This window comes from Pithys albifrons, chromosome 24, assembly GCF_047495875.1.
Source record: "Pithys albifrons albifrons isolate INPA30051 chromosome 24, PitAlb_v1, whole genome shotgun sequence".
Classification (NCBI taxonomy): Eukaryota; Metazoa; Chordata; class Aves; order Passeriformes; family Thamnophilidae; genus Pithys; species Pithys albifrons.
This window is the reverse complement of record NC_092481.1, coordinates 2,258,937-2,279,283: the sequence shown is the minus strand read 5'-3', so window position 1 is coordinate 2,279,283 and position 20,347 is coordinate 2,258,937. Positions and strand designations below refer to the sequence as shown.

Here is a 20,347-nt window from a genome sequence, read left to right as displayed (position 1 = left end):
CCGCCCGCCGGTGTCACCGCCCCTCCACCGCCACGGCCACCGCCACGGGGGACAGCGCGGGGGGACAGCGGGGGGGGCGGGGGAGGAGCGTGGGGGGAGTACGGGGGGGTGGGGGGGTAGGTTGGGGGGGCATATGGGGGGGCTGGGGCAGATTGGGGGCACCCTGGGGGGCATTGGGAAGGAGAAGCACATGTGGGGGCATGGGGCACATGGGGGGGGGGGCTGGGGCAGATTGGGGGGGGCTGGGGCAGATTAGGGGGGAGCTGGGGTAGGTTGGGAGAGCATGGGGGGCATATGGGGGAGCTGGGACAGATTGGGGGCACCCTGGGGGACATGGGGAAGGAGGGGCTGGGGCACATGTGGGCAGGTCTGGGGCAGAATGGGGGGGTGGGGTAGGTTGGGGTGGGCATAGGGAGTATGGGGGGGCTGGGGTAGATTGGGGGCACCCTGGGGGGCATTGGGAAGGAGAAGCACATGTGGGGGCATGGGGCACATGTGGGGGTGGGGGGGCTGGGGCAGACTGGGGGAGCTGGGGCAGACTGGGGGGGCTGGGGCAGATTGGGGGGGCTGAGCTAGGTTGGGGTGGGCATAGGGGGCATAAGGGGGGGTGGGACAGATTGGGAGACCCTGGGGGACATGGGGAGGGGAGTTCTGGGGCACATGTGGGGGGACTGGGGCAGATTAGGGGGGGGGGTAGGTTGGGAGAGCATGGCGGGCATGGGGGGGACTGGGGCAGATTGTGGGCACCCTGGGGGACATGGGGAAGGAGGGGCTGGGGCACATGTGGGCAGGTCTGGGGTAGAATGGGGGGTGGGGTAGGTTGGGGTGAGCATAGGGGGCATATGGGGGAGCTGGGACAGATTGTGGGCACCCTGGGGGACATGGGGAAGGAGGGGCTGGGGCACATGTGGAGGGGTCTGAGGTAGATTGGTGGGGTCTGAGGGACATATGAGGGGGCTGGGGTAGGTTGGGGTGGGCATGGGGGGCATATGGGGGGGGCAGGGCAGGTTGAGGACATCCTGGGGTAGATGGAGAGGGGGGGTCTGGGGCAGATTGGGGGATCTGAGGGACATATGGAGGGAATGGAGCAGATTGGGGTCACCCTTGGGTTGATGGGCAGGGGGCTGTGGGGCACATGTGATGGGGTCTGGGGCAGATTGGGGGACGCTGGGGCAGATGGGGAGGGACACGGGGGGCATATGGGGAGACCTGGGAAAACTGGGGGGACTCTGGGGTAGATGGGGGTGTCTGAGGGACATATGAGGGAAAATGGGGCAGATTGGGGGGGTCTGAGGGACATATGGGGGGAAATGGGGCAGTTGGGGGGGTCTGAGGGACATATGGGGGGAAATGGGGCAGATTGGGGGGTCTGAGGGACATATGAAGCACCCAGGACAGACTGGGGGTACCCAGGGGTAGATGGGAGGAGGATGAGGGCAGGTGGGGGGGACTGGCACAGCTGGGAGACCCAATGGTACCTACAGGTGAGACCTGGGACAGATTGAGGGGACCCAGGGGTAGGTGGGGGTGGAACTGAGGCAAGAGGGGGACTCAGGGGCAGTAGGAGGGGCCCAGAATCAGATGGGGAGACTCAGGAGGATATGGGAGGGTGGAATCAGGAGGCAGGAGCAGATGGGGGGGATCCTGGGGCACACAAGGTCACCCCGGGGTGGAGGATGGAGAAGAACCAGGGGCAGATGTTGGTCCTGGGATCTGCCTCCAGTGTGGGACCCCCCTCACCTCTGTGGGGCCCTTGGTCACCCTGGGTGGGGGCTGGGGCTGGAGCCACCCCAGGGGGACAACCCAGAGACAGAAAACCTCCCGGCATTGCAGACTCACTGCCAAGAGCTCACCCAGCCCCAGCCTCAGCTTCCCCTTTCAGAAAACCCGGGATAACAGTGGGGTCAGGGGACAGAGCCACCTCCTGTCGTGACAGGGCCACCTCCTGTCCTGACAGTGACTCCCAGGCAGCTGCTGGGTGACCCCGGGGACACTTTGCTGTCTGTTCACCCCGGTGGGCCCTCCCTGGCAGTGGGAGCTGTGGGGGATCCGGGAACAGATGGATGGGATGCGAATGAGCCATTTCTCACACACGTGGAATTCCTCCTTTCCCTGTGGAAGGCCTAAAAATAGCCTGAGATTCTCATAAACCCCCTGATCTGCCTGCAAAATACACCCTGGGAGGGGGCCAAGGAGGGACAGGGGGAGTTACTGGGGTAAAGGAGGGAAAATCAGCCAAATCCAGGCAAAAATGGGGCTGGAACCTTGACCGGTGGGAGGGGGGTCACAGCCCTTCCCCTCCCCAATGTCCCTCAATGGGAAACTCAGAGAAAGCCCCTCCACAGGGGTGGGAAACATCGAGGGGGCTCTGGGGGGGCCCCTGCCTGAGCCACCTCGCTCGGTCTTAATTGCTCTGCAATTAGCAGGATCCAAATTAATTTATTTTTTTTAAAGTGCATTAATAACATCAGTGAGGAGTGGGGAGGGAGGGGAGACCCCGGGGAAAGTCGGGGAGGGGTCCCTGGGGTGGGGGGGGTCCCTGGGACAGGGGGGTGTCCCTGGGACATTGAGGGGGTCCCAGAGAGGGGGGGACAGCCCCAGTGCAGGGATGTCCTGGAGCAGTGGAGGGTCCCAGAGCAGTGGGGGGTCCCTGGCTCAGGGGGGTCCCAGGGCAGGGGCATCCCAAGGCAGGGGGTCCCAGGGCAGGAGGTCCCAAGGCAGGGGGTCCCAGGGCAGAAGGTTGCAAGGCAGGGGGTCCCAAAGCAGGAGGTCCCAGGGCAGGGGTCCCAGGGAAGGGGGTCCCAAGGCAGGAGGTCCCAGGGCAGGGGGTCCCAGGGCGGGGGGTCCCAAGGCAGGGGGTCCCAGGGTGGGGGGTCCCAAGGCAGGGGGTCCCAGGGTGGGGGGGTCCCAGGGCAGTAGGTCCCAAGGCAGGAGGTCCCAACGCAGAGGGTCCCAGGGCAGGGGGTCCCAGGGCAGTAGGTCCCAAGGCAGGAGGTCCCAACGCAGAGGGTCCCAGGGCAGGGAGTCCCAGGGCGAGGGGTCCCAACGCAGAGGGTCCCAGGGCAGGGGGTCCCAGGGCGAGGGGTCCCAGGGCAGGGGGTCCCAAGGCAGGGGGTTCCAGGGCAGGGGGTCCCAAGGCAGGAGGTCCCAAGGCATGAGGTCCCAGGGAAGGGGGTCCCAAGGCAGGGGGTTCCAGGGCAGGGGGTCCCAAGGCAGGAGGTCCCAAGGCATGAGGTCCCAGGGAAGGGGGTCCCAGGGCAGAAGGTCCCAGGGCAGGGGGTCCCAGGGCAGGGGGTCCCAGGGCAGAAGGTCCCAGGGCAGGGGGTCCCAAGGCAGGGGGTCCCAAGGCAGGGGGTTCCAGGGCAGGGGGTCGCAAGGCAGGGTGTCCCAGGGGAGGGTGTTCCAAGGCAGGAGGTCCCAGGGCAGGGGGTCCCAGGGCAGGGGGTCCCAAGGCAGGGGTCCCAGGGCAGGGGTGTCCCTGACTCAGTGGGATCCCACAGCAGGGAGGTCCCAAGGCAGGGGGGGGTGGCAGCGAAGTGGTCCGAAGGCAGGAGGGTGTCAGGGCAGGGTGTCCCTGGCTCAGTGGGGTCCCACGGCAGGGGAGTCTCAGGGCAGATGATCCCAAGTCAGGCGTGTCACTGGCTCAGGGGGATCTCAGGGCAGGGAGTTCCCTGGCTCAGCGGGGTCCCAAGACAATGGGAGTCCCAGGGCACTGGGGTCTCAGGGCAGGGGTGTCCCTGGCTCAGGGGGTCCCAAGGCAGGTGTGTCCCTGGCTCAGGGGGGTCCCCAGTGCCGGGGGGTCTTCGAGCGGGGCCGGCGGAGCTCGGGCCGGGAGCGTTGCTGGGGCTGCACCGCCCCGCTGTGGCCGCGGCCACCCCTGCAGGGACCGCAGGGATGGGATGGATCCTGGGGGACACAAGGGATCCTGGATCTGGTGATGGACCCCACCTGATGTGATGGATCCTGGGGGACACAAGGGACCCTGGATCTGGTGATGGACCCCACCTGATGTGATGGATCCTGGGGGGACACAAGGGATCCTGGATCTGGTGATGGACCCCACCTGATGTGATGGATCCTGGGGGGACACAAGGGATCCTGGATCTGGTGATGGACCCCACCTGATGTGATAGATTCTGGCTGATGGGATGGATCCTGGGTGATCTGATGGATCCTGGGGGACACAAGGGACCCTGGATCTGGTGATGGACCCCACCTGATGTGATAGATTCTGATTGATGGGATGGATCCTGGGTGATGTGATGGATCCTGGGGGACACATGGGATCCTGGATCTGGTGATGGACCCCACCTGATGTGATGGATCCTGGGAGTCACAAGGGACCCTGGATGTTGTGGTGGACCCAGTAGAAGTGGTGGACCCCACCTGACATGAAAGATTCTGGCTGATGGGATGGATCCTGGGTGATGTGGTGGATCCTGGATGTTTTAAGGGGTCCTGGATATTTTAAGGGATCCTGGATGTTTTAAGAGATCCTGGATGTTTTAAGGGGTCCTGGATATTTTAAGGGATCCTGGCTGTTTATGGATCCAAGCTGATGTGATGCACCTCAGGTAAGACCCCCTGTGATGAGCCCTGGCTGCTGGGATGGCTCCAGGCTGAGGTTGTCCCATTCCAACACCCCTGCAGGCACTGCCAGAGTGGGAAGGGTGCCCAGGGCTGACCACCCTCAGTTGTGCTGCTTCAGAGAGAAGGAACAAAGAGCCTGAAGAGACTCACCTTGACCTCCAACCTCCCACCTGAGGTACCTGCTCAGTGCTAAATTGTACTTTAAAAAGTAGATTTATATCCCTTGGTTTCACCACATCCTTCCCCAGATCCACAGCCAGGCTGAGCTCCACAAGCACCACCCCAAAAAAAGAGGGAGGGAGGGAGTGAGGGAGTGAGTGAGTGAGTGAGTGAGTGAGTGAGTGAGTGAGTGAGTGAGTGAGTGAGTGAGTGAGTGTGAGTGAGGAGCTCTAAGACCCTCCAGGAGCTCCAAGACCCCCAAAGGACATTGGCCATGGCCTTTGTGGCTCAGGGGTTGATGCTGGATCACAGTTTGGCTTCAAACCCAGGGCAGGAATGGTGTCAAAGCCCAGATCAGACTGAATTTCCCAGCAAGAAGGGTGAGAACAGACTAATCCCAGCGTGGGGTCACAGGGCCCAGCTGGGGTGGGACCGTGGGAAGGATCACGCTCCAAAATCAAACATTTCCATGCACTAAGCCAAAATAAGTCATTTCTTGTAAAAGTGGAAGTTTCTGCCCCTCCATCCATTGGTGGCCTCATGTGACCCTGTTTGTACAAGTGCTCAGATTCCTTGGGATTCCCCAAACAGCTCTGAGGAGCCTCTGGAAAAAGGGTTTCAAATCCAGCAGCCACCCAAGTGCAGCACAGGGATAGGGATGGTCCTGGATGCTGAAATTGGGAAAGATTTGTGGGAAAACCAGTTTGGGGGGTTCTGTTTAAGTAGGGGAGGAAATGCAGAGCTGGAACTTCCCTGAGCCAGGGAATTGGGGGGATAAAGGATATCAGGACATCCCCTGGGCAGCAATGAATGAACCATCAAACACCAGCTCTGTGGACCACCAAGCACAGAGGGCAGGAGGGATGGGAGGATGAAAACAGCAAAGAAACCACGAGGGGAAGAGAAATACCAGGGAAAGGCATTCCCTGTTCCTTGCTGGAAGAGCTGCTGGGCTTGGAATGGTCAAGGAAGATTCAGTGGGTGTTCACTTACAACTTGCTGCCAGAGGAGGGAGGCTGAAGGTGCTACAAGTTTGTGTGGCTTGTACAAATTCCAGACCCCTGGAAGAGGGATGGAAATGGTGGGAAGCAGTGATGGGTTTGTGGTCACTCTGCTCATGATTTTCATGGAATCCCAGGATGGTTTGGGTTGGAAGGGACCTTAAAGACCATCCCATTCCCACTCCTGACATGGGCAGGGACACCTCCCACCAGCCCAGGTTACTCCAAGTCCTGTCCAGCCTGGCCTTGGACACTCCCAGGGATGGGGCAGCCACAGCTTCTCTGCCCAACCTGTGCCAGGGCCTGCCCACCCTCACAGCCAGGAATTCCTTCCCAATATCCCACCTAATCCTGTGGGAAGCCATTTCCCTTGTCCTGTCCCTCCATCCCTTGTCCCCAGTCCCTCTCCAGCTCTCCTGGAGCCCCTTTAGGCCCTGGAAGGGGCTCTCAGGTCTCTGGTTCAAAACCCAGCCTAGAACATCCTCCAACTCCATGGAATCACAGGATTCCAGAATGGTCTGAGATGGAAGGAAACTTAAGGATCTCACCCCCTGCCATGGGCAGGGACATCTCCCACCAGCCCAGGGTGCTCCAAGCCCTGTCCAACCTGCCCTTGGACACTCCCAGGGATGGGGCAGCCACAGCTTCTCTGCCCAACCTGTGCCAGAGCCTGCCCACCCTCCCAGCCAACAATTCCTTCCCAATATCCCATCTATCCCTGTCCCCTGGCAGTGGGAAGCCATTCCCTTGTCCTCTCCCTCCATCCCTTGTCCCCAGTCCCTCTCCAGCTCTCCTGGAGCCCCTTCAGGCCCTGGAAGGGGCTCTCAGGTGTCCCTGGACCCTTCTCTTCTCCAGGTGACCCCCCCAGCTCTCCCAGAGGGGCTCCAGCCCTGCAGCATCTCCGGGGCCTCCTCTGGACTCTGCAGCAGCTCCAGGTCCTTGTGCTGTTGTTCCCCAGGGCTGGGGCAGCTCTGCAGGTGGGGGCTCACCTGAGGGGGGCACAGGGGGACAGTCCCCTCTCAGCTGCTCTGGGATCAGCCCACAGGAGGTTTCTGGGCTGGGGCACCTCCAGCTTCTCACCCACCAACACCCCCAGGTCCTTCTCCCCAGGGCTGCTCCATCCGTTCATCTCCAGCCTGGAGTGACACTGAAGTTGATCCAACCCAGGGGCAGCACCTTGGCCTTGGCAAACCCAAGAGATCCCAGCCCTTCTTTGGTGTTCTGGGAATGTTCTGCCTCTCCCCTCTCTGCCTGCAGAGGTGATTCCCCCTGTCCTGCTGGGGATGCAGCTCCATCCACTGCCCTGGAGAGCCTGCTCAGTGCCCACCACCCTCAGGGGGAAGAACTTTCCCTAAAATCCAACCTGCCCTTCCCCTGGCACAGCTCCAGCCATTCCCTGGCACACAGAGCAGGGTGGGAAGAACCTGCCAACTGCAAGGAAACCTTCCATGAGAGCCCGAGGCAGATTCCAAAGTTCTGTATTTTTCAAAATAAAGATCACACGTTGTTTAGAGACAATCTACACAAGAGTTACAAAAAATAGTCGCCCAGGCATAAGCATACACAGGTTTGTTAATTATACACATATGGTTACAAGTGTGCTTGCAAAAAAGTTCATTGGAAATATACACAAGGCTCTGTAAATGTACACCGTGTAGTGTTACAATTCTATATTCAAACAAGGAAAATTGACAGTATGTTACATTCACTTACAAGTAGACAAAATGCAAAATACAGTTCATCTTCTGTACAAAAAGGGAAGGTGGTTCACACTTTACAAGGTGAAAAGGGGGCTCTGATTGTAAGGAAAACTAAGGGGGGGGGGGGCTGTACTTTTGCACTTTTTGTTTCTTACTGTCACAAAAGAAGCAAAACATTACTTTGTAAGATTCAAAAAAAAACACTAGTTGGAACTGAATCAGTTTTGTAGAACATTTAGAAAGGATCTCTACCGTTCAACGAGGTGACAAATAAAACCAAGCATTTCTTTTTCTTCCTTTTTTTTTTTTTTTTTTTTAAACATTAACTAGGCTGTATAAAGAGAACATTTCCTTCAAAAGAAAAAAATTTACTTCTGGTTGAAATTACAATTTACAATATACAACACTATATGCTACGACCATAAAAGGTGTGAATATACACTGAAATGCACAGGTTTGGCTAATTCTCTTTTTTTTTTATCGTTTTCTTACCAAAAAAAAAACGGGTTTATGTCGATTCAAACTTCTCCACATTTACATTACAGAGGTTTACAAATGTACAATTGTACAGTCAGAAGTATGTTCCACTACTAGGGTACATTATAGATACAGATCAGACATCAAAACAAGAAAATACTACAAATTTTTATATATGTAAAGTCTACACCAAGTATACACTAGATATTTATAGAAGCAAGACCAAAGCCGAGTTGGATTTTTGTTTTGTTTTGTTGTTTTTTTCCTCATGCTAAATAATCAAATTGTGTCTCTCTCTCTCCAGGTGAACAGACCAGAGGAGGCAGAAAAAGGAACCCCCACCCCCCATCCCTCGCTTTAAAATCCTCTCTGGGTTGTTTTCTCCCCCTCCCCAAAAAACACCAGCCAAGCTCCCTCCTTCAGCACGTCATACTCACAAATAAAACACAAATAAAAAGAAAGCAATTAAAAAGTTTTCAAACCCTGAATTTTCCTTCCTTTTTTTTTTTATTCATTTTAAAACCGAAGCTTTGAGTGTTTTCCTTTTGGTTTAGTCTTTATAAACAGAGTTAAATGTGTGGGGTCACTGAACTGAAATTCAAACTTTGGGCTGATTTTGAACTGAAAGGACTAAAAAGAAAAAAAAAACAACAAAAAAAACACCAAAAGGTGTTTGTAAAATTGTTGCCTGAATTAAAATTGGGGTTTTTTTTTTTTTTGTTTGTTTGTTGTCTTCAAACCAACCACCCTAAAAGCTTCCACTTTTGGAATATAGATACAACAGTGAACAAAAATGTGGCCTTCCATGTACATCTGAGACCTATGTACAAGTATTCTATACACCAGTAAAACAGCAGGGCAATTAGTTAATTAAAAAAAATAATTAGTACATGTTATGCGTAATAAAATTAAAGGAATTTACAAAGGCTTGTCTTTTTTTTTTTTTTGTGGTTTGTTTTTTTTTTTGTCTTGGTTTTTTTTGTTGTTGTTGTTGTTGTTGTTGTTGTTGTTGTCGTCTGTTTTTGTAGCAACCCTGGAGGTGTCTGAGTGAGGGTTGGGGTTCTGGGGGTTGCTGGTTGTGGGGCTGGGGTGGGTGCAGAGGGGCCACCTCAGATGATGCCGTTGGGGGGACCACAGATGGGCCCAAGGTCCACCCCGTTCTTCATGTAGTACTTCTCCAGCTTGGCCAGGATGTGTTTGCCGTAGGTGTATTTGCGGAGGGTGGCGATGTGGGGCCGGATCTGGGGAGAGCAGAGACACAGAGGAGAGAGACGGGCATTAGAGACCTGGGCAGGGGCACAGAGACCCTGGGATGGCACAGAGATGGCACAGGAATGACACCTGGAATGGCACAGAGACACCTGGGATGGCACAGAGACACCTGGGATGGCACAGAGACACCTGGGATGGCACAGAGATGCCTGGGATGGCACAGAGACACCTGGGATAGCACAGAGACACCTGGGATGGCACAGAGATGCCTGGGATGGCACAGAGACACCTGGGATGGCACAGAAATGACACTTGGAATGGCATAGAGACACCTGGGATGGCACAGAGACAGCTGGGATGGCAGAGAGACAGCTGGGATGGCACAGAGACACCTGGGATGGCACAGAGATGGCACAGGAATGACACCTGGGATGGCACAGAGACAGCTGGGATGGCACAGAGACACCTGGGATGGCACAGAAATGGCACAGGAATGACACCTGGAATGGCACAGAGACACCTGGGATGGCACAGAGATGACACCTGGGATGGCACAGAGACAGCTGGGATGGCACAGAGATGCCTGGGATGGCACAGAAATGGCACAGGAATGACACCTGGAATGGCACAGAGACAGCTGGGATGGCACAGAGACACCTGGGATGGCACAGAAATGACACCTGGGATGGCACAGAGACAGCTGGAATGGCACAGAGACACCTGGAATGGCACAGAAACACCTGGGATGGCACAGAGACAGTTGGAATGGCACAGAGACACCTGGGATGGCACAGAGACGCCTGGGATGGCATAGAGACCCTGGGATGGCACAGAGACAGCTGGGATGGCACAGAGATGCCTGGGATGGCACAGAGAGGCCTGGGATGGCACAGAGACACCTGGGATGGCACAGAGATGACACCTGGGATGGCACAGAGACAGCTGGGATGGCACAGAGACACCTGGGATGGCACAGAGATGCCTGGGATGGCACAGAAATGGCACAGGAATGACACCTGGAATGGCACAGAGACACCTGGGATGGCACAGAGAAACCTGGGATGGCACAGAAATGACACCTGGGATGGCACAGAAATGACACCTGGGATGGCACAGAGACAGCTGGAATGGCACAGAGACACCTGGAATGGCACAGAGACACCTGGGATGGCACAGAGACAGCTGGGATGGCATAGAGATGCCTGGAATGGCACAGGAATGTCACCTGGAATGGCACAGAGACACCTGGGATGGCAGAGAGAGGCCTGGGATGGCAGAGAGAGGCCTGGGATGGCACAGAAATGACACCTGGGATGGCACAGAGAGGCCTGGGATGGCACAGAGACAGTTGGAATGGCACAGAGACACCTGGGATGGCACAGAGACACCTGGGATGGCACAGAGATGCCTGGGATGGCACAGAGACACCTGGGATGGCACAGAGATGCCTGGGATGGCACAGAGACAGCTGGGATGGCATAGAGATGCCTGGAATGGCACAGGAATGTCACTTGGAATGGCACAGAGACACCTGGAATGGCACAGAGACAGTTGGAATGGCACAGAGATGCCTGGGATGGCACAGAAATGACACCTGGAATGGCACAGAGACACCTGGAATGGCACAGGAATGACACCTGAAATGTCACATGGGATATCCTGAGCTAGAAGGGACCCCCAAGGACCATCCAGCCCAACCCTCAGCCCTGCACAGGAACAGCCCCAAGAGTCACCCCCTGTGCCCCAGAGCATCATCCAAACCCTCCTGCAGCTCTGGCAGCCTTGGGGCCGTGCCCACTGCCCTGGGGAGCCTGGTCAGTGCCCACCACCCTCTGGGGGAAGAACCTTTCCCTGAGATCCAACCTGCCCCTGCCCTGGCACAGCTCCAGCCATTCCCTGGGTGCTGTCCCTGCCCTGGCACAGCTCCAGCCATTCCCTGGGTGCTGTCCCTGCCCTGGCACAGCTCCAGCCATTCCCTGGGTGCTGTCCCTGCCCTGGCACAGCTCCAGCCATTCCCTGGGTGCTGCCCCTGCCCTGGCACAGCTCCAGCCATTCCCTGGGTGCTGCCCCTGCCCTGGCACAGCTCCAGCCATTCCCTGGGTGCTGTCCCTGCCCTGGCACAGTTCCAGCCATTCCCTGGGTGCTGTCCCTGGATATCCAAGTGCCCTCTGCTGCCATCAAGTGAACCATTCAGAACTCCCAGGTGGGATTTTTCACAGGGATTTCTGTTCAAGCAGGTGGAATTGTGGCTTTACATGGAATGGCTTCCCACTGCCAGAGGGCAGGGATAGATGGGATTTTGGGAAGAATTGTTGGCTGGGAGGGTGGGCAGGCCCTGGCACAGGTTGGGCAGAGAAGCTGTGGCTGCCCCATCCCTGGGAGTGTCCAAGGCCAGGTTGGACAGGGCTTGGAGCACCCTGGGCTGGTGGGAGGTGTCCCTGCCCATGGCCCAGGTGGAACTGGATGAGCTTTAAGGTCCCTCCAGCCCAAACCATTCCAGGATTTTCTGATTCTGTGACTTCCTGCTCTCCAAGAGGGAGCTGCAGGCAGGATGAGGGAACAGCCAGGCTTGGCACAGCATTCCCTGCTCTGTGGGGACACCCCCCAGCACTGCTCACAAACCAACCCATCCCAAACTCCTCCCCTGTTGGCAGCTCAGCCTCCAGCCCTTTCCATTCCTGTTGCCCTTCCAGGACCTCTCCCAGTAGCCACCAATCCCTGCCCTGGCTCCCCACAGCCCATTCCCAGGCAGCTCCCGTGGCTGTGCTGAGGAAAAGGAGCACTGAAGCTCCCCAGGTCCAACAAATCCTCCTTTATTCCCCTTCATTCCCAAGACTTTTTACTGACAGAACTGTTAAAATTACTTTTCAAATCTATTTTTTTTTCAAATAAATTGCTGTCTTTAAACCCACCCCAAACTGCTGTTTGGACAACAGCCACTTTCCCAATGCAGAGCAATTCCCACAATCCATAAGCTGCATTTTCCCAGACTTCAGGCTGGTATCACAGCTGAGATCTCCACACTCACTCAGCCCTATTTAGCTGTCAAACCCAGTGCTATTTTTGACAGCCTCACTGATCATCTAATCTGCATTTTATTCAAAAGGATTTGCTTGACAGGAAAAGGAAAGTACCAGCAGTGATGATAATTTGTGTATTTTTTTAACATACAACTCTCTTTATAGATTAGCAAAGCCACAGGTCCTTCTGCTGCAAAATGGGGGTATCCCTTGCCAGACAACTTTAATTATTTTTAGCATTTCTGCTGAACTAAAACAGATTAGGGGTTAAAAAAACTACTCTGAAAGATTCCTAAACATAAGAATTGACCTTCCTGAAGATTATTTCACCTGTGGATGTTGATTCTCCACTGAGCAACTGCCTTGAGGAGGTAAAAGCAGCTCCCTCACACTAATTCCACTATTTATAGAAAACTACTCAGTCTGTTCTACTCAAGGTTCTAAAATAAAATAAGAAAAAAAATCTTCTTTAGGATTTCAACACCTGACACTATTCACAGTTCCTCTTAAAAATAAATAAATGAACATGGAGCTTTCCAAGCCAGGGGCAGTCAGGGATTCATTTCCATGAAGAGCTCTGGATGGAACTGGGATTTTTCATCAAGGAACACACCCCAAAACTTGTCACTGAAGAAAATCCCCTCAGTTCCACCACCCACTTAAAGCCTGTGATTGATTTTCCAGTCTTTGCAATTATAAAGCCCTGCAAATGGGACCTTTAAAAGCAGGGAAAATGAAGATATTCCCTGATTTCAGAGCTCCCTGCCCTGGGCACAGCAGGCACACAGCAGGGCAGATTTCACTCCTAAATGTCTTTGTTTTGGATAAATATGAAGGTCTGGGATGGTTATGCAGTGTCTGCTAAACCACAGAGGTTTGGGACATCAGGAGAAGCTGTTCCTGGAAAGGGTGGGCAGGCCCTGGCACAGCTGCCCAGGGAGGGTTGGAGTGCCCAGCCCTGGAGGTGCCCAAGGCAGGACTGGCCGTGGCACTGAGTGCTCTGGGCTGGGGGACAAGGTGGGCATTGGGCACAGGATGGGCTCCTTGGGCTGGGAGGGCTTTGCCAAGGTGGGCATCAGGCACAGGGTGGGCTCCATGGGCTGGGAGGGCTTTGCCAAGGTGGGCATCGGGCACAGGGTGGGCTCTGTGGGATGGGAGGGCTTTGCCAAGGTGGGCATCAGGCACAGGGTGGGCTCCAGGGGCTGGGAGGGCTTTGCCAAGGTGGGCATTGGGCACAGGGTGGGCTCCATGGGCTGGGAGGGCTTTGCCATGGTGGGCATCGGGCACAGGGTGGGCTCCAGGGGCTGGCAGAGCTTTGCCAAGGTGGCCATTGAGCACAGGGTGGGCTCCATGGGCTGGCAGAGCTTTTCCAAGGTGGGCATCGGGCACAGGGTGGGCTCCAAGGACTGGGAGGGCTTTGCCAAGGTGGGCATCGGGCACAGGGTGGGGTCCAGGGGCTGGGAGGGCTTTGCCAAGGTGGGCATCGGGCACAGGGTGGTTTGGAGTGCCCAGCCCTGGAGGTGCCCAAGGCGGGACTGGCCATGGCACTGAGTGCTCTGGGCTGGGGGACAAGGTGGGCATCGGGCACAGGATGGGCTCCTTGGGCTGGGAGGGCTTTGCCAAGGTGGCCATTGGGCACAGGGTGGGCTCCGTGGGCTGGGAGGGCTTTGCCAAGGTGGGCATCGGGCACAGGGTGGGCTCTGTGGGATGGGAGGGCTTTGCCAAGGTGGGCATCAGGCACAGGGTGGGCTCCAGGGGCTGGGAGGGCTTTGCCAAGGTGGGCATCAGGCACAGGGTGGGCTCCAGGGGCTGGGAGGGCTTTTCCAGCCTCAGTAATCCTGGAATTCTGTGAAGTTTAACAGTGACAAACAGGATTTGGCCCCGGCTGAGGGCTCAGGGGTGGCAGTGCCACGGTGCCACCGGAGAGCTCCCCGAAGGGACCCTGGCACAGGCAGGGCTGGAGCCCACAGGGACACGGCCAGCGGGGCTGGGCAGGGGCAGCCAGGACTGGGGGGCAGCCACCTGGGTCTGACTCCAAATGGCATCTTGTTATTGCTCCAGAAACCTCAAGAGGGACTTCAGACAAGAGCATGAAGTGGCAGAGCAAGGGAACGGCTTCACACCGAGGGCAGGGCTGGGTGGGGCACTGGGGAGGAATTCTTCCCTCGGCACCCACAGCACAAGGACCTGGAGCTGCTGGAGAGTCCAGAGGAGGCCCTGGAGATGCTGCAGGGCTGGAGCCCCTCTGGGAGAGCTGGGGGGGGTGTCACCTGGAGAAGAGAAGGCTCCAGGGACACCTGAGAGCCCCTTCCAGTGCCTAAAGGGGCTCCAGGAGAGCTGGAGAGGGACTGGGGACAAGGGATGGAGGGACAGGACAAGGGGAATGGCTTCCCAGTGCCAGAGGGCAGGGATAGATGGGATACTGGGGAGAAATCCTTCCCTGTGAGGGTGGGCAGGCCCTGGCACAGGCTGGGCAGAGAAGCTGTGGCTGCCCCATCCCTGGGAGTGTCCAAGGCCATGGAGCACCCTGGTCTAGTGGAAGGTGTCCATGCCCATGGGCAGGGGGTGGAACCAGGTGAGCCTTCCAAACTGTTCCATGACATTCCCATCCCAGCTGCAACTCAAATCCTCCACTGAATCCCCTGTGGATTTAGGCAGCTCATTCCAAACCCATCCTCACCCTCACCCTCCCTCCTCCTCCCTTGCCCCGTGGCACCGCCCACCTTGTGCATGACGATCTTCCTCTGCGCCGGCTCGGCCACGTCGATCATCTTCTGCACCACGTAGTTGGCGTACTGGTCCTTCATCATGGTGTATAAGGCACTGTGGGGGCCGTCGTTCATGGTGCACACCTCGTCGATGAGCATGGCGCGCTCCGTGCGCGACGCGTGCGTCACACACTTCTCCACCACGTTGCTGCGGGGACACAGCGGGGTGAGGTGGGCTCTGCAGGCAACCCCGGGAGCTGCCAGCAAGGGGAGGGCATCTGGGAAAGGGGGAGGGGATGGTGGGGTGAAATGGGAGAGGGGGACTTGGGATCTGGGAAGAAATGGACCTCTTGGAGTTTTAGTTCACCTACACTTGTGCAGAGCAGTGTCTGTTCTCACTGTGTGTCCATCACAGGATCACAGAGTTAGAAGGGACCCACAAGGACCATTGAGTCCAAGCCTTCAGTGAGTGGCCCATTCAGGGATCAAACCACAACCCCGGTGTTTGCAGACAACCCTTGGGCTCTGCAGGCAACCCCGGGAGCTGCCAGCAAGGGGAGGTCATCTGGGAAAGGGGGAGGGGATGGTGGGGTGAAATAGGACAGGGGGACTTGGGATTTGGGAAATGGACCTGTTTGGGTTTTATTTCCCCCAAATTTGTGCAGAGCACTGTCTGTTCTCACAGGGTGTCCATCAGAGGATAACAGAGTTGGGAGGGACCCACACAGATCAAAAAGTCCAAGCCTTAAGTGAGTGGCCCACACAAGGATGAAACCACAACCTTAGGGTTTTTAGCTGACAGCCCCGAGGGGATCTCTCATGCTGCAGCAAGGGCAGGTTCTTTTGGGACTGAAGGAGATGATGGTGGAGTTCAGAGATGTGAAATGGGAGACAAGAGATTGGGATTTGCGTGGAAATTTGGGAAATGGACCTCTTGGGGTTCCCCCAAATTTGTGCAGAGCAGTGTCTGTTCTCACTGTGTGTCCATCACAGGATCACAGAGTTAGAAGGGACCCACATGGATCAGTGAGTCCAAGCCTTCAGTGACTGTCCCATTCAGGGATCAAACCACAACCCCGGTGTTTGCAGACAACCCTTGGGCTCTGCAGGCAACCCCAGGAGCTGCCAGCGAGGGGAGGTGATTTGGGAAAGAGGGAGGTGATGGTGGGTGAAATGGGAGAGGGGGACTTTGGGATTTGAGAAGAAATGGACCTCTTGGAGTTTTAGTTCACCTACACTTGTGCAGAGCAGTGTCTGTTCTCACTGTGTGTCCATCACAGGATCACAGAGTTAGAAGGGACCCACAAGGACCATTGAGTCCAAGCCTTCAGTGAGTGGCCCATTCAGGGATCAAACCACAACCCCGGTGTTTGCAGACAACCCTTGGGCTCTGCAGGCAACCCCGGGAGCTGCCACCAAGGGGAGGTCATCTGGGAAAGGGGGAGGTGATGGTGGGGTGAAATGGGAGAGGGGGACTTGGGATCTGGGAAGAAATGGACCTCTTGGAGTTTTAGTTCACCTACACTTGTGCAGAGCAGTGTCTGTTCTCACTGTGTGTCCATCACAGGATCACAGAGTTAGAAGGGACCCACAAGGACCATTGAGTCCAAGCCTGAAGTGACTGTCCCATACAGGGATCAAACCACAACCCCGGTGTTTTTAGCAGACCAGCCCCAGGCTCAGCAGACAACCCCGGGGAGCTGCCAGCAAGGGGAGGGCATCTGGGAAAGAGGGAGGTGATGGTGGGGTGAAATGGGAGAGGGGGACTTGGGATTTGGGAAGAAATGGACCTGTTTGGGTTTTGTTTCCCCCAAATTTGTGCAGAGCAGTGTCTGTTCCCACAGGGTGTTCACCAGAGAATCGGTGTTGGGAGGGACTCACACGGATCACCAAGTCCAAGCCTTAAGTGAGTGGCCCATACAGGGATCAAATCACAACCCTGGTGTTTGCAGACAACCCTTGGGCTCTGCAGACAACTCTGAGGAGCTGCCAGCAAGGGGGAGTCGTTGAGAGAGAGGGAGGTGATGGTGGAGTCCAGAGATGAGAAATGGGAGAGAGGAACTTGTGTTTGGGTGGGAATTTGGGAAAAGGACCTGTTTGGGTTTTCTTTCACCCAGATTTGTGCAGCTCTGTGAGAGCAGTGTCTGTTCTCACAGTGTGTCCATCGGAGAGTCACAGAGTTGGGAGGGACCCACAAGGATCACTGAGTCCAACCCTTGACAGGGGGCCATACAGGGATCAAACCACAACCCTGGTGTTTGCGGACAACCCTGAGGAGCTGCCAGCAATGGGAAGTCATTTGGGACTGAAGGAAGTGCTGGTGGAATTCACAGATGTGAAATGGGAGACCAGAGCTTGGGATTTGGATGAGAATTTGGGAATGAACATCTTTAGGTTTTATTTCCCCCAAATTTGTGCAGAGCTGTCTCTGTTCTCACTGTGTGTCCAGCAGAGAATCAGAGAGTTGGGAGGGACTCACAAGGATCATTGAGTCCAACACTTGAGAGTGGCCCATACAGGGATCAAACCACAACCCTGGTGTTTGCAGACAACCCTTGGGCTGGGGAGACAACCCCCCGGAGCTGCCAGCAAGGGGGAGTCACTGGGACAGAGGGAGGTGATGCTGGAGTTCAGAGATGTGAAATGGGAGAGGGGAACTTGGGATCTGGGAAGAAATGGACCTGTTTGGGTTTTATTTCACCCAAACCTGTGCAGCTCTGTGACAGCAGTGTCTGTTCTCACAGTGTGTCCATCAGAGTCACAGAGTTGGGAGGGACCCACATGGATCAGCGAGTCCAGCCCTTCAGCGAGTGGCCCATACAGGGATCAAACCACAACCCTGGTGTTTGCAGACAACCCTTGGACTCAGCAGAGAACCCCAAGGAGCTGCCAGCAAGGGGGAGTCGTTGGGATACAGGGAGGTGATGATGGAGTTCAGAGACATGAAACAGGAGACCAGAGCTTGGGATTTGGGTGGGAATTTGGGAAGAAATGGACCTGTTTGGGTTTTATTTCACCCAAACTTGTGCAGCTCTGTGACAGCAGTGTCTGTTCTCACAGTGTGTCCATCAGAAAGTCACAGAGTTGGGAGTGACCCACAAAGATCATCCAGTCCAAGCCTTAAGTGAGTGTCCCACACAAGGACCAAACCCATGACCTCAGTGTTTTTAGCACCAGGCTCTACAAGGAGCTGATTTGTTTGTTTTTCTCTGTGCTGGAACACGATGGGAACAGAGATCCAAGGTTAGAACAACAGGGAAATGCTTACTCAGGAATGAAAAATCTCAGCAAAGGCAGAGAATTTCCCAAATTCCTGAAGATGTTAATGACTAGTCCCTGCTCTCAGGAGAGCTGAGTTAAGTAGGATACATGAAAGGGGACCAAGAGCTGTGCTGGTCTGATCTTCCACATCCCTGCCTGACTCACAGAATCAGCAGTGGTTTGCTCAGCCCAGGGGACATCCCACACTAATTAATGCTCCATCTGGAAGGGAGTTTAGGAAAAAAGAGCAAGGAAAGTCAGGGAGGAAGAACCTGAAATAACAACATGAAGACCACGCTCTCCTGAATCTCATTAATGTCCCACTTCCCTGGTGTCCCCAGGTATTGAAACACTATTTTACTCATCACAGAAAGGGGCAATACTGAGCTTTGAAGAGCTCAGCCTTCATGTTCCATGGCTGGAAGCACATACAGCAGGAATTCACACATGTGGGAAGTGCTGCTTTGTCCTCCCACCCACACAGGTACCTGGATTCTGCTTTACCCACATGGAGGCAAAGTTAGGAATGCTGCAGCTTCCCTGAGAGGGAATCCTGCTGCACATCCCAAAAGGGACTGCTCAGCACATCAAAATGCTGGGAAATGATGCTGTGAACATAAATTCTGCTGTGAAAAGTGGGATGAAAAAGAATTGTTGCAACACTGATCTCTCAAATTCCCTTCACAGCATCCCAGGGCAGTGAAATGCTCTGAGGGCACGTTATTGCCAAGGCAGAGTGACCACTTAAACCCCACCAAAATAAATCAGATAAAACACACAGGAACTCCTGGCCAAGTTCAGGAGCTTGGGTTGGAGTTGCTCTTCCACATCTTGTGGCCAAGAAGGCCAATGGGATCCTGGCCTGGATCCAAACTAGCGTGGCCAGCAGGCCCAGGGCAGTGACCCTTCCCCTGGACTCTGCCTTGGGGAGGCCACACCTTGAGTGTTGTGTTCAGTTCTGGGCCCCTCAGTTGAGGCAAGAGATTGAGGGGCTGGAGCGGGGCCAGAGAAGAGCAACGAGGCTGGAGAAGGGACTGGATGTGGCACTGAGTGTCCTCTGAAACACCTCCAGGGACAGAGAATCCAACATGTCTTGATCCAACCCCACTGTGATCACCAGCCCAGGGCACAGAGTGCCAGAGTGATCCCAGTGGGGTTGGATCAAGGGTTGGACTTGATGATCTCAGAGGTCTCTTCCAACCCAAGTGAGAAGAGAAGAGCAACGAGGCTGGAGAAGGGACTGGAGCACAAGTGCTGTGGGGAGAGGCTGAGGGAGCTGGGGGTGTTCAGCCTGGAGAAGAGGAGGCTCAGAGGTGACCTCAGCACTGTCTGGAACTGCCTGAAGGGAAGTTCTGGCCAGGTGGGGGTTGGTCTCTTCTCCCAGGCACTCAGCAATAGGACAAGGGGGCACGATGGGCTCAAGCTCTGCCAGGGGAAATTGAAGTTGGAGAGCAGGAAAAACTTCTTTGCAGAGAGAGTGCTCAGGGATTGGAATGGGCTGCCCAGAGAGGGGGTGGATTCCCCATCCCTGGAGGTTTTTCAGCTGAGCTTGGCCGTGGCACTGAGTGCCATGATCTGGTAAAGGGACTGGAGTTGGCCCAAGGGTTGGACTTGGTGATCTCAGAGGGCTTTTCCAATCAATTCTATGATTCTGTGATTCTGTCTTCATCCTCCTTCAATAGGCTAAGACTTATCTTGCTGATGCTCCCATGTTTCTAACAATTACAATTTTGTTAATTTAGCAACAAAGTTATTTCCAGCCCCCTGCAGCCCACTCCCAACTCTTGTGTCCACGCTCCCAGAGGGCTGGAGACCTTCAGGAATGAATCCATACCTTGCAAATTTATGCTGACTCAACACGAGCACGTTGCCCCTGATCTCTGCCACGATCTTGCTCTTGTCCTCGGGCCGCCCATGTTCCAGGACATGCTGGATCACGTAATTCCCATACTGATCCTGTGGGAGAGACAGCAGGTGTGTGACAAAAGGTGGGCAGGAGCCACTCACAGCAAACTGGTTCCCAATGTGCCTTCAGTTACAAGCTTCAACTCAAGACTGAAACATCTGCTGTACAAATCAGCTCAATACTTCCTACTCCCCCAAAAATGTGCATTCTAAATTCTAAATCAGTTCCAGAGTGGAAGCAGGAGGGGGAAATGCTGTATTTTTGGAGCAATTCTATCAATTATAGAACTCAAAACAATGTTCTTGTACAAGAA

General features: G+C 55.4%; 1 protein-coding gene across 7 annotated transcripts in view; it reads right to left on the bottom strand.

Annotated features, from left to right (window-relative positions):
* Positions 1-7,211: 7,211 nt before the first annotated feature.
* PUM1 (pumilio RNA binding family member 1) overlaps positions 7,212-20,347 on the bottom strand; it is a 115,157-nt gene continuing 102,021 nt past the window's right edge. For all 7 annotated transcript variants that reach the window (XM_071577009.1, XM_071577011.1, XM_071577012.1 and 4 more), the window contains exons 20-22: positions 19,963-20,084; positions 14,883-15,075; positions 7,212-9,168 (exon numbers count right to left, since the gene is read on the bottom strand). In XM_071577009.1, the coding sequence (XP_071433110.1) occupies positions 9,037-9,168; positions 14,883-15,075; positions 19,963-20,084 (447 nt within the window). In that variant the 3' untranslated portion in view covers positions 7,212-9,036. The remainder of the gene's footprint in view (positions 9,169-14,882; positions 15,076-19,962; positions 20,085-20,347) is intronic.